Source organism: Diachasma alloeum, unplaced genomic scaffold (genome assembly GCF_001412515.2).
Source record: "Diachasma alloeum isolate Michigan unplaced genomic scaffold, Dall2.0 Dall_scaffold_00209, whole genome shotgun sequence".
NCBI classification, from domain to species: Eukaryota; Metazoa; Arthropoda; class Insecta; order Hymenoptera; family Braconidae; genus Diachasma; species Diachasma alloeum.
Window position 1 is genome coordinate 1,770,939 of NW_021680374.1, and position 19,612 is coordinate 1,790,550.

The 19,612-nt window shown below is 37.1% G+C and overlaps 1 protein-coding gene across 2 annotated transcripts in view; it reads left to right on the forward strand.

Annotated features, from left to right (window-relative positions):
• Positions 1 to 19,612, forward strand: part of LOC107036538 (A disintegrin and metalloproteinase with thrombospondin motifs gon-1) — a 75,510-nt gene that overhangs the window by 26,104 nt on the left and 29,794 nt on the right. For both annotated transcript variants that reach the window (XM_015254567.1, XM_015254568.1), the window contains exon 5: positions 17,938 to 18,124. In XM_015254567.1, coding sequence (XP_015110053.1) covers positions 17,938 to 18,124 — 187 coding nt within the window. The remainder of the gene's footprint in view (positions 1 to 17,937; positions 18,125 to 19,612) is intronic.

Sequence of the window (19,612 nt, forward strand, 5' to 3'; positions counted from 1 at the left end):
TCAGATTTTCATCTTCACACAGCAAAAATTAACGTCTGAATTTCACACACCTTTTCTAGGCATTTTTCAGACACTAAAAAACGTCTGAATAAACTGAAAATGTGTCTGGATTTCAAACCAACAGGTATTCAGACGTTTTGTTGTGTCTAAAAAATGTCTACAAAAGATGTGTGAAATTCAGACATTCGTTTTTGCAGTGCAAAATTTAAGTCATATATATTCTACTTTAACCCTAAAAACTCAGATTTCCCCGAATCCCCGTCTTCAAAGGAACCCTCACAAATAATTTCACCATAATCCCACCTCAAAACTAAAAAAAAAAAAATTCCCCCGAAGCAGTGAATTTCCCCTCCAGAAAAACCTCAACTAAAAATCGCCCAAGATATACGACGCGAGATCAACTTTGTTTCACTTCTGCGTCATGTCTCGTCAAGTTAAAAAAAATATTTAATACCCACTCAGCCGCTTTTATTCGCAATAACTGAAAATTTTTCCATCTCCCAGGTCATGAACTTCCCTGACAGAGTTGCTCGTTGTCTCTACCACAAGTCCTCCCCCTTGTTTGTGATCCTTTGTGTGATTCATCGATGGCGAACACACGCCCCGTTCACGAGACATCTAGTGGACATCAATCCGATCTCCAGTCGGAGTTATAGAAATGCAGAAATGCATCGGGCTATTCCGACATTTATGCTCCACTGGAGAAAGGGGGAGTATAAAAAATAGAAGGGAATCACTGTGCCCTGGGACATAAAATTTTTATTGCTTCTTAAATTCTCGTGAGAGCCCGCAGAAAATCCCTCGATGGTTTTATACCACAGAATGAAGGGGGGGTAGTGTACAGACGACAATTGTCCACGAGGTGCGATCGTTTATGGGGTCAATTAATTATGAGCAACTGTTGTTAAAAGGATATTAGTCTGCATTGAGACTCACTGTCACAGCCGAAATTGAAGTGAATCGATGGTTTGCATACTCAGGAAAAACGATGGAATATCACGAAATTAATTCAGAAAATTTTGGCTTCAATTCGTAATAATTTTATCGCTTTATAATTCCACTGAACATTCAACAAATTTCGTCATTGGAAATTGAAATTTTATTGGAAAAGCCAATGGAAAGTGAAATTCATGTGAATTTATTTTTGAATTATTAATTCATTTGTAAGAAATTATGAAAGAAATCATTTTTCACACTAAATCCAACGGAGAAACGAGACAATTTGGTTTTTCTTGAGATGAATTGAATATTTAATTGATAAATTTAAAGATAAATCGCCTATTATCCCAGAAAAAAATCTACTATTCGAAATTGAGTGTAAAATCCCAAATTATGAAATTATCACGGTTCACCCATCCGTGAGAATGTATTCCACTCCGAATGATTCACTGACGTTTGTTCCATTCTTTTTCATCTCTCATTCGGGGGCTCAGTTTTTGTTTCGAGGGGATCCCTTTTTTCAGGTTTAATGGCGAGTTAACTTCTGCTATTAATTATCCCTGAGCAAACATCTTGTCAGATCCTCTAGAGAAAAAAGACTGCGGGCTCTTTCAAGAGCCCAAGTATAATTGATTTCTCGGCCCTTGAGACAGCGGGGGTTCTATGGTGTCTCTGCGTGTGGACATCATTTTGTCAATTATGGGTTTTCTTCAGGAAGTATATTCCATTTTCTTTAATATGTAGATAGCGACACATCTGAGCTATGTTCTTAATAAAATTATTGAGACGAGTCACAGTTTGAAATTATTATTCCTAAATTATTATTCCTCATCGCAGTTAACTAATAATTTTAATTTACCATTCTATGCTAATATTATATAAAAATAGGTTTTCATCTTGACATTATCTCCATATTAATTAATTTTAGAATGATAAAAATCAATTTATTAAACGAAATGAAATTTTTTAAAATGCATTACACATGGATTTGAAGATATTTATTGAGAATTGTCTTGATTTTTTTAATCAACAATCAATGTAGCTTTCGGAAAATATTCCTAGGTCTAAGAGTGCCCATAACGTCCTTCAAAATGACTGTTATAACCACAAGGCGCCTCAGTCCCATCATAGAAAAGCCCATCGAACAAAGAATTCTTGTCAAAATTTCGTTGGATTATTTCCAAGTGGCTGTTGAGTACACGAATAATCATGCATAAGCAAATGGTTCATTGTCGAACGAGCATGACCGACCTCGATAATACTGTACAGTGGCAGTCCAAACATCTTGAGCATTCATGATAGTTTACTCTACGCCCGAGTCTCTAACGTCAATTTAGCAGAAACCTAATTTCGTATTTATTCTCACAAGTTCTCAAGGCTCTGCATCCACACCCAAGAGTCATCCTCAAATTGATTTAGATATCCGTTGGATGGTAATTCAACTCGGCATTCAGGGAACAAAACGTCATTCATACTAAAATTGTGTCAGGACTGCAATAAATATATTTATGTCTATGGGGAAGTGAAATAAACAATCGTGGCAAATGTAAAAAACAATTCTTCATGCACTGGGAATATTTTTACATTGATAAGGGGCTACGGTGGGATAATACGATTTTTAAGCGACGACAGTATTATTTCCCAGATGGAAGTGCATTTTTTTATGCCCCGAAAGAAGAGAAATAACAAAAAACCGTGGAGAAGTACAATTCTCAGTTTTTTGGAAATAAATCATTCATAAAGTAAAATTTCCGTACATTTTATTAGGAAGTATCATTGAAGAGTCATCCTCAAACTAAATTAGATATCAGGATTATAATTCAACCCCAGATTCAAAGAACAAAAGCTCATTCATAGTAAAAATCGTGTCAGGACTGCATTAAAAATATTTTTATCTGTCAGGAAGTGAAAATAAAATTTATTTTAATGTAAAAAACAATTCTTTATGCATTGGGAATATTTTTACATTGATAAGGAACAATTTTTTCATACCCCAAAAGAAGAGAAAGAATAACAAACCTGAGAGAAGTGTAATTCTCTATTTTTTTTGGGAATGAATCATACATAAAGTCAAATTTCCGTACATTTTATTGTGAAGTATCATTGAAGAGTTATTCTCGAACTAAATTAGATATCCGGACGGTAATTTCACTCAAGATTCGACGAACAAAACGTCACACGAATTAAAATTGGCTTTCATGCATAAAAATCGTGTGAGGGCGGCATTAAAAATATTTTTATCCATCAGGAAGTGAAATAAAAAATTATTGCAAATATAAAAACAATTCTTCATGGTAATACATTGATAAAGAACTATTGTGTGACTGAATACGATTTTGGAACGTCGAGAATATTATTTCCCACGTGGAAGTGCATTTTTTCATGCTCCAAAAGAAGAAAAAAAATGTGAGAACTGTAATTCTCGGTTTTTTTTGTGAATGAATCATTCATAAAGTGACGTGACCCCATCGAAAAAACCTATGACCCCCATGGGCCATGTAAATTTAGGGTGAATAAATACAGTAAATCCATGCCACACTGCAAATTTCCATGCATTTGATTATGACGTATCGTGACTCGCATGTCAGAGAGATCTTAATCGAGATATCTTGTACCTGGCGGGCAAATTGCCGGAGACTTGTAACAACTGGCTTTGGCGCACTTCTCAATTCAGTGTCCATGGAGGCATTCCCCTGTTCGATCATCGAGGCTTCCGCGTTTATTTTACACTCGATGTTGAAAATGAAAAAAGTTTAATTGGAAATTCACGGGAATAAAAAATTCTTTTTCAATAGAAAAAAAGACAATTTCAACTTTTTTGATAAATTATTCTGTGGGGTTCTGTAACAGACTTTTGCAAGAAATTTTTAGTGAGAAATATCTCAACAAAATTAATTTTGTGGACAGATCAAGAAATATCAATTGAAACATTTTTTAGATTAATTTTTCTTCTGAGAAAAAATAAACTTCTTATAAAATTCGCAATTTGGAACAATTTCTGTGGAAAATCTGACATCAAAATAATTTCTATTAAATTTTTATGCCGAAGAATTGTAGAAATTCCAGTGACAATTAACAGAATAACGAAAAAAAAAATTATTTTTATATTAAATTTTTGTATTCCTCAAAAAATGAATTTCCATTCGGATATATTTTCCCATGATACAATGTAGATCATTTTGCATGCCTGGAGGGCCACCCAGGTAACCCATTGTGTTGTCTACAATATGGTTAACGTGGTCGATCATAAAACATCGGGGATAAAAATCGTGGTTGTAAATTCAGGCGCACAATTTCCAGCATCAAAACGGCGATTTAAAAAAAATCTTGAAAATATAGTGAAGCCCTCGGGGTTGTAAAAATACACGCCCGAAGGTACCACTCAATTTCACTTACGCGTGGATTTGGATGGGATTTATAGACTCAAGTATGGCAAATAGAAATCGTTAGAATGGGATCTTTGAGATAATGCCTCGACGCCACGTGCATCTCCTCCGCGGGACTTGGACGCTAATGCCCACCGGGGGCATCTGGCGGTGTATCCGTTCGATTCATGTATTTTATCTTGTATATTGAGAGGGAATTACTTGAGTAACTCAGCCATAAACTATTATTTCGGAATAATTTAGGGAGGACGGAAGGAAAAAATTGCGAGGCGCATTTTTTTCTGTTGAAACGTTAAAAAAAATTCGGTTATTGTTAAAAGAAATAAAATTACGTGGAATTCCCAATTTTTTTATAAAAAATTGAATGTTTGGCACTGAATTATCCGGAATTTTCTATTAGTTGAAGATTCAAGAATTTATTCACTTTAATTTCTTTGATTTCTATCAATTTTCAAGGAATAATTGAACAATTAGAAAAGTTAGAATTTTATGGAAAAATCAGGGGAAACTGTAAATTTTAATTAAGGATATCTAAGTCCTCTGGTTATTTTTCTCCAGTGAAATGATTTTCTACTTTTGTAGTCGAACATCAGAGCTTTTCTTTGAGCCCTATTGGTCCCTAAATTTTCGGAAATTTTACAACGATTTTATTATTCAACATTTTAAAAATCTGAAAAAATAGAAAGTTTACATTTGAAGAAATATTGATTGAAATAATTTGAAGATTACAATTTTTGAAAATTACGAACATTTTCTACAAATGAATTCCGAATCATAATAAATTCATTCATATTCAATATTTTACCAGAAATCGATTTTATGCCTAAAAAAATAAGGACTCCGAAAGTTTAGGCAATTTAAATTATTCATTAATAAAACAACGAATGTTGAAAAACATAATAATTCTCTGCAAAATGTCATTAGAACAATTTTTTTCAAATTTTTGTCACGGAATTTAATTGACAAATTTGATGATTGAAAATTCAATTGTCAAATTGTAAAAAATCATTGGATTCATATTTTGATTAAATGGAAGTTCTCGTCTTCCTGCTGTGGACATCACCTCAACCAAATTCACTAGATTTCCCTGCACCACAAATTGACATTAGGGGTCATTGACGGTTCTAAAATGACGACTGAAAATTTTCAAATGTGGGAGATAGGAAAAACACGGGTGCCAAGTGAGTTCTTGGTAACCCTGAAGTCGGTCTTTGTGCCTAACGCTTGAACGAGTGAAAGGGAGAAGTGAGGAAAAAAGATAAAAATGGTATGAACGGGGGGGTAAAAAAAAATAAAGGAAGAGCAGCCAGAATGCAAATCGTCCGTATACGCACACACCATATACGACGCCCTCTATCTCGAGTGCACTCTGATGTTAGTCTACAATTGTCCCAAGAAAATGCTCAATGCATACTACATGTACGTGGAAGACTGGAGGAGACGAGAGAATAAAAGAAAATATTTTTCTTTCATTTTGCCTCGGCATTTCTTTTCGCAGTTTTTGGTTGTTTTAACGCGAGGGTGAAATATTCTTTGGAATACTTGAGGCACGCGAACAAACTGTTATTTTGTGTTTTCACTGTATGCGGGACGTTAAATCACGTTTTACGAAGACACCGGTGGGATCGAGAGCTTGCATAAGGCACCAGCATAAACTTGGGCATTCACATGCGGAAGGAGTTACGGGTGATAACTTTGTTACATTCTCGCTGTTGTAGGGAGGGCGATCAATCATTCTCGGGGGCATTGATGTCACTGATTAATTCATTATTTGGAGGCTGGAATTGATGGATGGATATGACACTGTTTCAATTCATGTTCTCTACTGTGAGAAAATCAATTATTTCGGAGGCTATTCACGATATTTATGTACTTTGGCTATTTTTTCTCGAGGGAAAAGCTGCGTTTCCGCACATCTTACAATGGTTTCATTATTTGATCTTTGCAGGTCTGAATGTGAATCGTGACAAAACATTTTTTAATTCTGAAAAAAAATTAGAAAGTTTATTTTCGAAGGAAGTAATGGATTTATGAATTAATTGAAAAATTGCACTTTTTGGAAATTCCGAGCATTTTTTTAAAATCATTTATATGTTTAGAGTTTTACCGGAGAGCTTAAACAATTTCAATTATTCATTTATAAATAACGAATTAAAAAAAAAATAATCCCGTGCAAAATGTTCATAATTTTATTTAAAATTCCTCACGCAATTTAATTGCCAAATTTGATGATTAAAAATGATTATCGAAGTTGTGAAAGAATGGAAAATTAGAAATTTTCCATTCTTCATTCGTACGAAAACAAATGAAAAACATTGATTTTACAAAAAAAAAATTTTTCTTCACAATATTTTGGAAACCCTCGGGGCAAAATGGATCGATGTGAATCTGAAAAATTGTCCTTGAGTCAATAAATCCTCCAGCACGTGTTAACGACTCTAAGTAAATCATAACACACGTCTAGACAGTGGAGACATGAACTCTCCCGTAACAGTATTATCCAATCATCTCAGCAAAGTCTTAGGATGTGATAATTGAACGATAAAATTACACCGAGGCGGTGTTAAGGCCCTCCGATATCCATCTGGGTAATGTTTATTCGACAAATCGAAGGAAGAATCTTTAATATTAACTCACAGACGCTTTTGTGTTTACACGGGGCACATTCTATCGCGTAATCACCGGGGTGATCATCCCACTCCAGTTGTTTTCACAGTTTTTCTCTTGAAATTTGTTTCGATATGCCTCCGCGCAAGGTGGTACACATACACTTTGTTATCTTTAATCCCGTAGTTTCTGTTTTTCTTTATCGTTGGCTTAGGGGCCACGCTGGCGTGGAATAACAAACGCCTGTTTTTTTAGATTTTTTTCTCAACGGGATGAAAATTGAATCTGCATTCTTTAAATAGAGTATTGGTCCGATGGAATTAGATTAGGGTATCGGATGAATAGTTGCCAATAAACTCTTTAAATCCATCAATTCAGAAAAAATTATTCGAAAAGCGGGAAAATTTAATTTAATACAAAAAATTAATTGTCGGAAGGACAAAAACAGCTTCAAGTGGAAAAATAACTGTTGTGAGAGAAAAAATTGGCTAGTTTCATCATTTTTCCCCAATCCCTTAGACACAATATTCAAATTTTTATACTTCATTTATATTTCTGAACATGAAAAAGTCTTGAAAATGAAAAAAAGCTACTGAAATGCGGAGAACATTGTTCCTTTTCTAGGAACCCGACGCAACAAATTGAAATTTATCTCAAGAGGATGAATAATTGTAAGAAATGTTCGAAAACATGAGGTGATAGACAGGTGTGGGCGCCGCCATGTTGTCTGATTAGCCCCTCCCCCTGACTGAGGGGCTTTAAAAATGGCGACGCCCTCGCCTCGCATCTTTAAACATTTCCCGAAATTATTTATCCTCCTCAAATCATCTTCAACTCACTTTATTCTTTTTTTGTAAGATGAACAAATTTTTAAAGCCATCTTTCGTATTTTTCCCCCCATTTTTGGTAGACAATTTCTGCCGCGAAATTTTCCTCTCATTCCAGTATTTTTTTACCACTCCCAAGGCCTTTTAAAACCGAATACTGATCGCTAATTCTCCCTCAACTCGTTTCTCTGCAGAATTATTCAAAAATCAATTTTATCGCTGGCCCCACCAGCACATTCTCAATTTATCGCTTGTAAATGGTTTATTTAATGCCCATGAAAATGTACATCAGCATTCATAAGATGAATTTGCCCCGTGACAACGCAGATAGGCCCCCGCAGGTGTCACGATGAAAGTCTCATCTGGCCATTGGTGTCACAAAGAAGATTAGAATTATAAAGGAAATGTTGTAATTCACCTCCGGGCGATAATGCGCGTAAGAAGTGCTGGGTAAAATGAGAGAGTGAGATTGTACCAACACCCATGGGATATACCCGGGGGATAAATAATCACTCGATGAATGACGAGATTATAACCTCGGGTACCCCCTTTATGTGCACATTAAAAACATGCGAATATGTTGTTTTTTTTTTCCATAATCCTGAGATCTCTATCTGTGTATTCATCCGTGGAATTAACACAGCCAGCCTATTCCATTCTCCCATTTTATTTCATGTTTATGTTTGTTTTTTTCACATTTTATTCTTTTTTCACTGATGAGGTCGCGACACTTTCTGAGATGGTAACCATCAGCATGTTGGATTGCAATAGCAATAGGATGGTGTCGTAATTGTTAATACCCAAGGATTCACGTAACCAGCCCACCTGGCACCTTCACTCGACGGTCCCTACGAGCAAAGACCTCTGTGGGCGCTTTTTATTTCGGTTTTTTTTCTCTTACCCTTTCCCTTCCTTTTTTCTTCTGGTTCTTCATCTCCTCTTGTCCGGTGTTTCTTGCCCGAGGTGGAGTACGCGCCAGAATGCCAGGATGCAAAATGTATGAGAAAGAGTTGAGAGGAGAGAAAACTGAGAAGTTCCCACCTTAATTCTTATTTGAATCCTGAAATACTTGATTTTTTTTTCGACTGACTGATTTATTTAAATTTTGAATGATAATTTTCAAGATTTGTTGGCTAACTTTGAAGGTATGAATTTTATTCTTCGCGCTAAAACATTGCAAAATACTAATTTTCGAAAAGAGTTTCTGAAATGAATGGTAATAGACTTTTTTTTAGAGTTGCGACTTTTTATAAATATTTATAAACTGCCAATTTTTTATTCTGATAATAATTTGTTCGAATTTCTTTCGAAATGAATGTTTAGAAAGTTTGAGCCACTTCCATAATTTATTCCCGTCAATTTTAAAAAAATTCCCTCACGTAATTCAAATGAAAAATTCGATGTAAAGTGGAATTGAAAAAAAATCACTATTCTCCCCCCACATTATTTCATTTTGAATAAATCAATTGGAATAATTTTCAATCTTACAATAAATCCTGAGCCAATGCTTAAAAAATCAATTCCATTAAATTCCCAAGACGATCCAATTACCCGACCAAACAATGAAATGAAAAAAACCCAGAAACTCGTTAATTCCCACAAAATATTCCCCTCCCTCCCGATAGAAATCCCAAGATACAGTGAAGCAGGCGTCTTGCTCAATGACTCGGTTCGTTAAACGCGTTTACCGCGGTTAGTTAGGAACGCAGTCAATGGGTAGAAGAATTACCACTACAGAGAGAGGAGTAAATATACGTTTTATCAGTGGACGAATCGAAAACACAGCTTTGATTTGTACCACACGCGTAACCCCCCTGCTTCCACCCTGAAACTCATGTATTTCCGAGTGATTCCGACTGCACTCGACTGTGACATTTAGCGTCAGTGTGTGCATGTCCAACCCAGTAGTGAAAAATAATAAAGGAGAGGTTGAAAAAATATTGACAGGGATTTCCGAGTTAGTTCAGGTTCATTAGCGCTCGACTGAGTCGAAAAGATCAACAAGAAATTATGAAAATCTATCGAGACACATTGAATTTTCAATTTAACCTGTTTTTCATGCTCAAGTCCTTCGCTGGTTTGTTGCATCCGCTAGTTCATTAGTGTCACTCGAGAAATGGGAACTATTTTCACTGATTGAAAGGAGAATTTTTGCTGCGAGAGCTTAGGGTAATTAATTACCGATCGATTGCCCCGGAGTTTTCTGCGGGTTTTAATGATCATTCTTTTCGCATTCGTTTTGAGGAATGCTGGTGGGCGGAATATATTGAGCGGGGGCGTCGTACACCTCGTGTGTAAACCCCCCCGACAGTATATTACATTGAAAAAGCTGCCAGGAAGCTCGCCCCAGGGCAATCCCCGGTGTGTTGCCATTATAAATAGTCCGCTGGACTGCTAATCGCTGGCAATGACAGACGAATACGAGTTTTACCGGGGCAAAGTGGCGCGGTTACTCATCCCTGTGGAGTTTTTTTTTTCTCACAGGTGGGGACAAATTATTGGGGGACTTGGAGGTGATTCTGGGTGAAAATATGGGGGATTGAGGATTTTTGGGTAGGGTGTCTTCATTCTTAGAGATAGAGATCCTTATTCTTAGAGAGATAGAGCCTTAAAAACTATTCCATTCGATTCCTGAGGAAATTTGGGGTCCGAGTAGGCAGATGGACGGCTCAGAATTGCGTTTTTCCACTTCCTAGGCCTTATACAAGATGAATTAAATTAATTTTTGTTTGCATTTTGGTTTTTCGCGATTATCTCGGAAACTATGAGAGATAGAGCCTTAAACCCTATTCCATTCGATTCCTGAGGAAATTTGGGGTCCGAGTAGGCAGATGGACGGCTCAGAATTGCGTTTTTCCACTTCCTAGGCCTTATACAAGATGAATTAAATTAATTTTTGTTTGCATTTTGGTTTTTCGCGATTATCTCGGAAACTATGAGAGATAGAGCCTTAAACCCTATTCCATTCGATTCCTGAGGAAATTTGGGGTCCGAGTAGGCAGATGGACGGCTCAGAATTGCGTTTTTCCACTTCCTAGGCCTTATACAAGATGAATTAAATTAATTTTTGTTTGCATTTTGGTTTTTCGCGATTATCTCGGAAACTATGAGAGATAGAGCCTTAAACCCTATTCCATTCGATTCCTGAGGAAATTTGGGGTCCGAGTAGGCAGATGGACGGCTCAGAATTGCGTTTTTCCACTTCCTAGGCCTTATACAAGATGAATTAAATTAATTTTTGTTTGCATTTTGGTTTTTCGCGATTATCTCGGAAACTATGAGAGATAGAGCCTTAAACCCTATTCCATTCGATTCCTGAGGAAATTTGGGGTCCGAGTAGGCAGATGGACGGCTCAGAATTGCGTTTTTCCACTTCCTAGGCCTTATACAAGATGAATTAAATTAATTTTTGTTTGCATTTTGGTTTTTCGCGATTATCTCGGAAACTATGAGAGATAGAGCCTTAAACCCTATTCCATTCGATTCCTGAGGAAATTTGGGGTCCGAGTAGGCAGATGGACGGCTCAGAATTGCGTTTTTCCACTTCCTAGGCCTTATACAAGATGAATTAAATTAATTTTTGTTTGCATTTTGGTTTTTCGCGATTATCTCGGAAACTATGAGAGATAGAGCCTTAAACCCTATTCCATTCGATTCCTGAGGAAATTTGGGGTCCGAGTAGGCAGATGGACGGCTCAGAATTGCGTTTTTCCACTTCCTAGGCCTTATACAAGATGAATTAAATTAATTTTTGTTTGCATTTTGGTTTTTCGCGATTATCTCGGAAACTATGAGAGATAGAGCCTTAAACCCTATTCCATTCGATTCCTGAGGAAATTTGGGGTCCGAGTAGGCAGATGGACGGCTCAGAATTGCGTTTTTCCACTTCCTAGGCCTTATACAAGATGAATTAAATTAATTTTTGTTTGCATTTTGGTTTTTCGCGATTATCTCGGAAACTATGAGAGATAGAGCCTTAAACCCTATTCCATTCGATTCCTGAGGAAATTTGGGTTCCGTATAGGCCAGTGGATGGCTCAGAATTACGTTTTTCCACTTCCTAGGCCTTATACAAAATGAATTAAATTAATTTTTTTTTGCATTTTCGTTTTTCGCGATTATCTCGGGAACTATGAGAGATAGAGCCTTAAAACCTATTCCATTCGATTCCTGAGGAAATTTGGGTCCCCTATAGGCCAGTAGATGGCTCAGAATTGCGTTTTTCCACTTCCCCCACCCGATACAAGATGAATTAAATTAATTTTTTTTGGCACTTTCGTTTTTCGCGATTATCTCGGACACTATGAGAGATAGAGCCTTAAAACCTATTCCATTCGATTCCTGAGGAAATTTGGGTCCCCTATAGGCCAGTAGATGGCTCAGAATTGCGTTTTTCCACTTCCCCCACCCGATACAAGATGAATTAAATTAATTTTTTTTGGCACTTTCGTTTTTCGCGATTATCTCGGACACTATGAGAGATAGAGCCTTAAAACCTATTCCATTCGATTCCTGAGGAAATTTGGGTCCCCTATAGGCCAGTAGATGGCTCAGAATTGCGTTTTTCCACTTCCCCCACCCGATACAAGATGAATTAAATTAATTTTTTTTGGCACTTTCGTTTTTCGCGATTATCTCGGACACTATGAGAGATAGAGCCTTAAAACCTATTCCATTCGATTCCTGAGGAAATTTGGGTCCCCTATAGGCCAGTAGATGGCTCAGAATTGCGTTTTTCCACTTCCCCCACCCGATACAAGATGAATTAAATTAATTTTTTTTGGCACTTTCGTTTTTCGCGATTATCTCGGACACTATGAGAGATAGAGCCTTAAAACCTATTCCATTCGATTCCTGAGGAAATTTGGGTCCCCTATAGGCCAGTAGATGGCTCAGAATTGCGTTTTTCCACTTCCCCCACCCGATACAAGATGAATTAAATTAATTTTTTTTGGCACTTTCGTTTTTCGCGATTATCTCGGACACTATGAGAGATAGAGCCTTAAAACCTATTCCATTCGATTCCTGAGGAAATTTGGGTCCCCTATAGGCCAGTAGATGGCTCAGAATTGCGTTTTTCCACTTCCCCCACCCGATACAAGATGAATTAAATTAATTTTTTTTGGCACTTTCGTTTTTCGCGATTATCTCGGACACTATGAGAGATAGAGCCTTAAAACCTATTCCATTCGATTCCTGAGGAAATTTGGGTCCCCTATAGGCCAGTAGATGGCTCAGAATTGCGTTTTTCCACTTCCCCCACCCGATACAAGATGAATTAAATTAATTTTTTTTGGCACTTTCGTTTTTCGCGATTATCTCGGACACTATGAGAGATAGAGCCTTAAAACCTATTCCATTCGATTCCTGAGGAAATTTGGGTCCCCTATAGGCCAGTAGATGGCTCAGAATTGCGTTTTTCCACTTCCCCCACCCGATACAAGATGAATTAAATTAATTTTTTTTGGCACTTTCGTTTTTCGCGATTATCTCGGACACTATGAGAGATAGAGCCTTAAAACCTATTCCATTCGATTCCTGAGGAAATTTGGGTCCCCTATAGGCCAGTAGATGGCTCAGAATTGCGTTTTTCCACTTCCCCCACCCGATACAAGATGAATTAAATTAATTTTTTTTGGCACTTTCGTTTTTCGCGATTATCTCGGACACTATGAGAGATAGAGCCTTAAAACCTATTCCATTCGATTCCTGAGGAAATTTGGGTCCCCTATAGGCCAGTAGATGGCTCAGAATTGCGTTTTTCCACTTCCCCCACCCGATACAAGATGAATTAAATTAATTTTTTTTGGCACTTTCGTTTTTCGCGATTATCTCGGACACTATGAGAGATAGAGCCTTAAAACCTATTCCATTCGATTCCTGAGGAAATTTGGGTCCCCTATAGGCCAGTAGATGGCTCAGAATTGCGTTTTTCCACTTCCCCCACCCGATACAAGATGAATTAAATTAATTTTTTTTGGCACTTTCGTTTTTCGCGATTATCTCGGACACTATGAGAGATAGAGCCTTAAAACCTATTCCATTCGATTCCTGAGGAAATTTGGGTCCCCTATAGGCCAGTAGATGGCTCAGAATTGCGTTTTTCCACTTCCCCCACCCGATACAAGATGAATTAAATTAATTTTTTTTGGCACTTTCGTTTTTCGCGATTATCTCGGACACTATGAGAGATAGAGCCTTAAAACCTATTCCATTCGATTCCTGAGGAAATTTGGGTCCCCTATAGGCCAGTAGATGGCTCAGAATTGCGTTTTTCCACTTCCCCCACCCGATACAAGATGAATTAAATTAATTTTTTTTGGCACTTTCGTTTTTCGCGATTATCTCGGACACTATGAGAGATAGAGCCTTAAAACCTATTCCATTCGATTCCTGAGGAAATTTGGGTCCCCTATAGGCCAGTAGATGGCTCAGAATTGCGTTTTTCCACTTCCCCCACCCGATACAAGATGAATTAAATTAATTTTTTTTGGCACTTTCGTTTTTCGCGATTATCTCGGACACTATGAGAGATAGAGCCTTAAAACCTATTCCATTCGATTCCTGAGGAAATTTGGGTCCCCTATAGGCCAGTAGATGGCTCAGAATTGCGTTTTTCCACTTCCCCCACCCGATACAAGATGAATTAAATTAATTTTTTTTGGCACTTTCGTTTTTCGCGATTATCTCGGACACTATGAGAGATAGAGCCTTAAAACCTATTCCATTCGATTCCTGAGGAAATTTGGGTCCCCTATAGGCCAGTAGATGGCTCAGAATTGCGTTTTTCCACTTCCCCCACCCGATACAAGATGAATTAAATTAATTTTTTTTGGCACTTTCGTTTTTCGCGATTATCTCGGACACTATGAGAGATAGAGCCTTAAAACCTATTCCATTCGATTCCTGAGGAAATTTGGGTTTTTTTTTTAAATAAATTTTTGAAAAATCACCCCTGAAAAAAAAGGTGTTATAGGGTTTTCAATTGAAGGCCCGAGTTGTAGACACGAGTTTGTAGTAGAGATGTCAGACAAGATATGAATGTTTTTTTGGGCTCAAATGAAAGAGCGGGTCGAGAAATGGCGTGCTGAAGTCTTTAAAGATGACAAATCTCTCTAAAGATGATGTCTGTTTTCAATTGAAAAGCGCAATTGTGACAACATTTTCCAGTGGGTTCTAGGAGTCTCCCCTGGTTCAACACCATCTTTAGAGGTCCTAGCACGCCATTTCTCGACCCGCTCTTTCATTTGAGCTCAAAAAAACATTCATATCTTGTCTGACATCGCTGCTACAAACTCGGGTCTACAACTCGGGCCTTCAATTGAAAACCCGAGTTGAAGACCCGAGTTTGTAGCAAAGATGTCAGACAAGATATGAATGTTTTTTTGAGCTCAAACGAAAGAGCGGGTCGAGAAATGGCGTGCTAGGACCTCTAAAGATGGTGTTGAACCAGGGGAGACTCCTAGAACCCACTGGAAAATGTTGTCACAATTGCGCTTTTCAATTGAAAACAGACATCATCTTTAGAGACAATTGTCATCTTTAAAAACTTCTGCACGCCATTTTTCGAGCCGCTCTTTCATTTGAGCCAAAAAAAACATACACACAGAGGCGTATTAAAATGCAACTGCGTGAAACAAACAGTAGTATAAAAATACAACTGCGTGAAACACACAGTAGTATAAAACTTCAACTGCGTGAAACACACAGTAGTATATGAAACTTCAACTGCGTGAAACACACAGTAGTATATGAAACTTCAACTGCGTGAAACACACAGTAGTATATGAAACTTCAACTGCGTGAAACACACAGTAGTATATGAAACTTCAACTGCGTGAAACACACAGTAGTATATGAAACTTCAACTGCGTGAAACACACAGTAGTATATGAAACTTCAACTGCGTGAAACACACAGTAGTATATGAAACTTCAACTGCGTGAAACACACAGTAGTATATGAAACTTCAACTGCGTGAAACACACAGTAGTATATGAAACTTCAACTGCGTGAAACACACAGTAGTATATGAAACTTCAACTGCGTGAAACACACAGTAGTATATGAAACTTCAACTGCGTGAAATACACAGCAGTATGAAAATTCGGCTGCGTGAAACACACAAACTTCACGCATGCGTGGAGTGTATGGAGTGTACGGGAGTGATTCACGCAATGGTGCGAATAGTCACGGCCAATTTTAATTCAATTATTCGGGGAAAATTAATAAATTAAAAATGCGAGTCAATTGAAGAATTCCCATCTCTCTGCTGCAAAAAAATTTATAATTTCACTAAATCAATTGCGATCTTTAAAACTTAATTTTTTTTATAAATCACAGAATTCATAACAATATGTTTCGCATATTTTTTGCCTCAAATCATGAATGAAATCATGTGAAATTGATATTGAATGCACTTCGCTCGGTAAAAATTGGGAATATTTTTTATTTTTGTACAGACCCGACGCATGAATTTTTTCCACTCAGGCAGACTCGACGTCTGGGCCATCCCACACTCCCGGAAAAAAAATCCATTCGTCTTCGCATCCCATTAAACATCCAAAGTCACCCGGCCATCCCAGACAGATTAACAAGCCATCGATCTCTTCCCTCGAGTCAAAAGAAACAACCCAAAATAATCTGGGAATATCTCAAAGAGCCGAAAAAATTCCGGAAATAATCAAACACTTCATTCATCACGGCTTCGCACGGGACCCCAAAGAATTCATCAGTCATCGAAAATCGGGGGTTTTAAATCATCCGTTTGACGGGTGTTCAAACATTTTCGCACTTCAAAAGAAGAGTAATTGAGGTGGAAAAGATAATAACTAAAATTCAATGGAGACGCGTGAGAAGTGGGACGAGATAAATTTCGCTGAGAGAAAAAATCAGCTCTGGGGAATATAATTTTTCGGCAAAACCAATTTTTTCTGTCAGTGTGTTATTCTGAATTTCCTTGCGGATGATATTTGCGCTCATTCCGCGTGTGCTTTGCCCATTCGTGAATCGTCACGGACACGGAGAGGAGTCCAGTGGCCACGGCCATCAGTTACTTAGATCCAGAAATACCCGAGAGATGTCTAGAGTCGCGTGCATACGGGCGCGGTAGTCGCATCCGCGGTATCTCGGGTTTCATCCCAGAAAACGAGTTGTAGAATCGAGCCACACTCGTATTACCTCCACCCACCTCTGCCATCTTCGGAGAGATCATTTAATATTCAATTGAGGCAGTCACTCAGCGTTCTTCAGGCAATCCAAGTACTTTGGCCGGTTTTCTTCGTTCCAATCGTCGACAGAATGTTTTGAAAAAATTGCTCTTTGCAAAATGAATTATCTGACGTTCCGCTCTTCACGTGATTTCATCGACCATTTCTATTTTACAATAATATTATTGAGTACTAAATATGTTCTCCTCAGTATTTTAATTGTATTGACATTATTTTTAATAATTCTATTTGTTTTTTTCTTCTACTTATTCATTTATTTTACGTCTTAGTTTCACGTGTTTATTTTTCTTCTTTTATTTTCCATAATTTTATTCTCATAATGACATTTGGAAAAAAATAAAAATAAATAAAATGAAAAATTATAACAATGACATTTGTAGAAAATAAGAAATAAAAACCTAATTCTCAGAATTCTCAAATCGTAATTTTTTCATTTCAACTGAAAAAAATTGGCACACTTATTTTTATTACAGACCGGTCACATGGAGACCTCATATCAATCGAAAGTTGCATAATAAAAACCGCGGGAGAAAAGGTTATTTTTTGCAAAATCCTTTTTTTCGCGCGATTTAATCGACAATTTACATTTTGCGACGCATGAATTGGTCTCACACTTTGTCCTCAACATTTCAATTTTATTTACATTATTATTGATAAAAATATACATTTGTCCAGCCATTTTTTTTATTGTCATTTTATTTTGCAGGTTCACATTTGTATTTTTCATAATTTTATCCTCAGAAAAACAATTACAGAAAACAATTCGTCGTTATAAGGTTCTGCGTAACTGAATAAAATATGAATTGAAAAATATATTACAAATGTGATTAGAAAATTATTAGAAAATTTTTTTTAAAATAAAGAAATATGAATTAAAAAAACAATTCTTAAATCTTTCCTTTGACGAATTTTACCTGAAAAAAATTGTCACAATTATTGTCATTACAGACCGGTCACATGAAGACGTCAACCGGAAGTTACATAATAAAGCCCGCGGAGAATTGGAGAACGGACAGAAATCTCACGGATCCGAGCTCCACCCTTCAACACGCCATCTACAAACTCTCATCCACGAGAACAACCTCCAACGATGTCAATTTACCAGACGAGAGTGGACACAACTGTGGAGTCATAGGTGAGTCTCTCCCATTCCCCCGGCGTCTAAAAATAACTATCGCGAGATGAATAAAAAAATCGTCAACTCGTCCCAGGACATTTCAGGTTTCAGAAACCACAGAATGTCCCGTTCTACCCCACTGGGCATAAAGATGAATGAAAGAAGATGTTATCGCTGATGAAACTTGTTCCTGAAATGCCGGAGAGACTAATGCGTCTCACAATGACACTATTTCCCCCCGCGGCATTCCTCCGTAAATTTCGCACGATGTGACTGGCGAAAAAAATCCGGAAATTTATGCTTCATAAATTTTCGTGCATTTGGAAAAAAATTCCAACCGGAAGCATAAAGTAACGCAAAATTTCTATCGCTTAAGGGAAGCAATAGAAAACCCATAAACGCGCATTTTATCGGGAATAATCAGCCTCGAGGCTCGTTAAAATCAAAGGGATAAAAAATACTTTGGAATGATAAACAGGAAAAATTGAAGCCTCTTTGCTGGCCGCGTGATAATTGATTTCACGATGGGTCGCACGAGGCATTCGTTCCCACCAGTTGACGAAATGGTCTGGCCCATGGGCTGAGTGGGCATCAAAAATGGTGATGAATGGTGAATTTTCCGTGTGTGAAGTCTCAAACTCGTCGGTAAAATTGAGCTAGGGTTGGAAAAATTTGTCTGAATTTTTCGGATGAAGACCTGGAACCCGATTGTAGGGGAAAAAGTCACTGGAATTTCAAGTTTTTCTGAAAATTCAAGTCCCAATTTTTTGAGGCAGACCGAAACTTCATAATTAATGTGTATTTTTAAGTGAAACTGAATATTGATTGCCAAACTCCCTTGAATTTTCAGGGAATTCTTTTAAAGTTCTTGGAATTCCAGGAATTATTGAAGAAATTTTTCTGATTTTTTATTACTTTTACCGGAATAATTCAACTGAAATGTATAGTTCCCACTGATTTTTCCCTGAAATTGTGAATTTTCAATGAGAAAATTCGGAGATTGAAATTTTTAAGATATTTACAGTGCAGTTCTACTGAAATTTCAAGAAGTTTCGTTATTGAAAATGTAAAATTTTGTGGAAAAATCCATGGAAATTGCAATTTCAGTTTAATTATTGTACGAAAATTTATGGAACTCAGGAAAAATCAGGTGAATATATTCTTTATTTTTATTTCCCGAAACTTCACGAATACGTTTGAAAATGCTGCGTAATTTGGTATTAAAAAATGAATATTCATATTTTAATTGAAAATTTCATAATGAATCCGGGAATTCTCCCCTATCTAGCCCTAAAAAATTTGGAATTCCATTGAATTGTCAGTGACCCCTGAAATTCCACTATTCATGATCACATAAATCTGAAAAAACCCCAAAACTTTCTCATCATTTTTTTTTACACCGGAGATTAAAATTTACACCAAACAAGGCTAGTCTGAAAGCTCTGCCATTCACCAATCGTTACAAACGTTGAGAAGACTGGAGGCACCTGTATAACTGAGAATGAT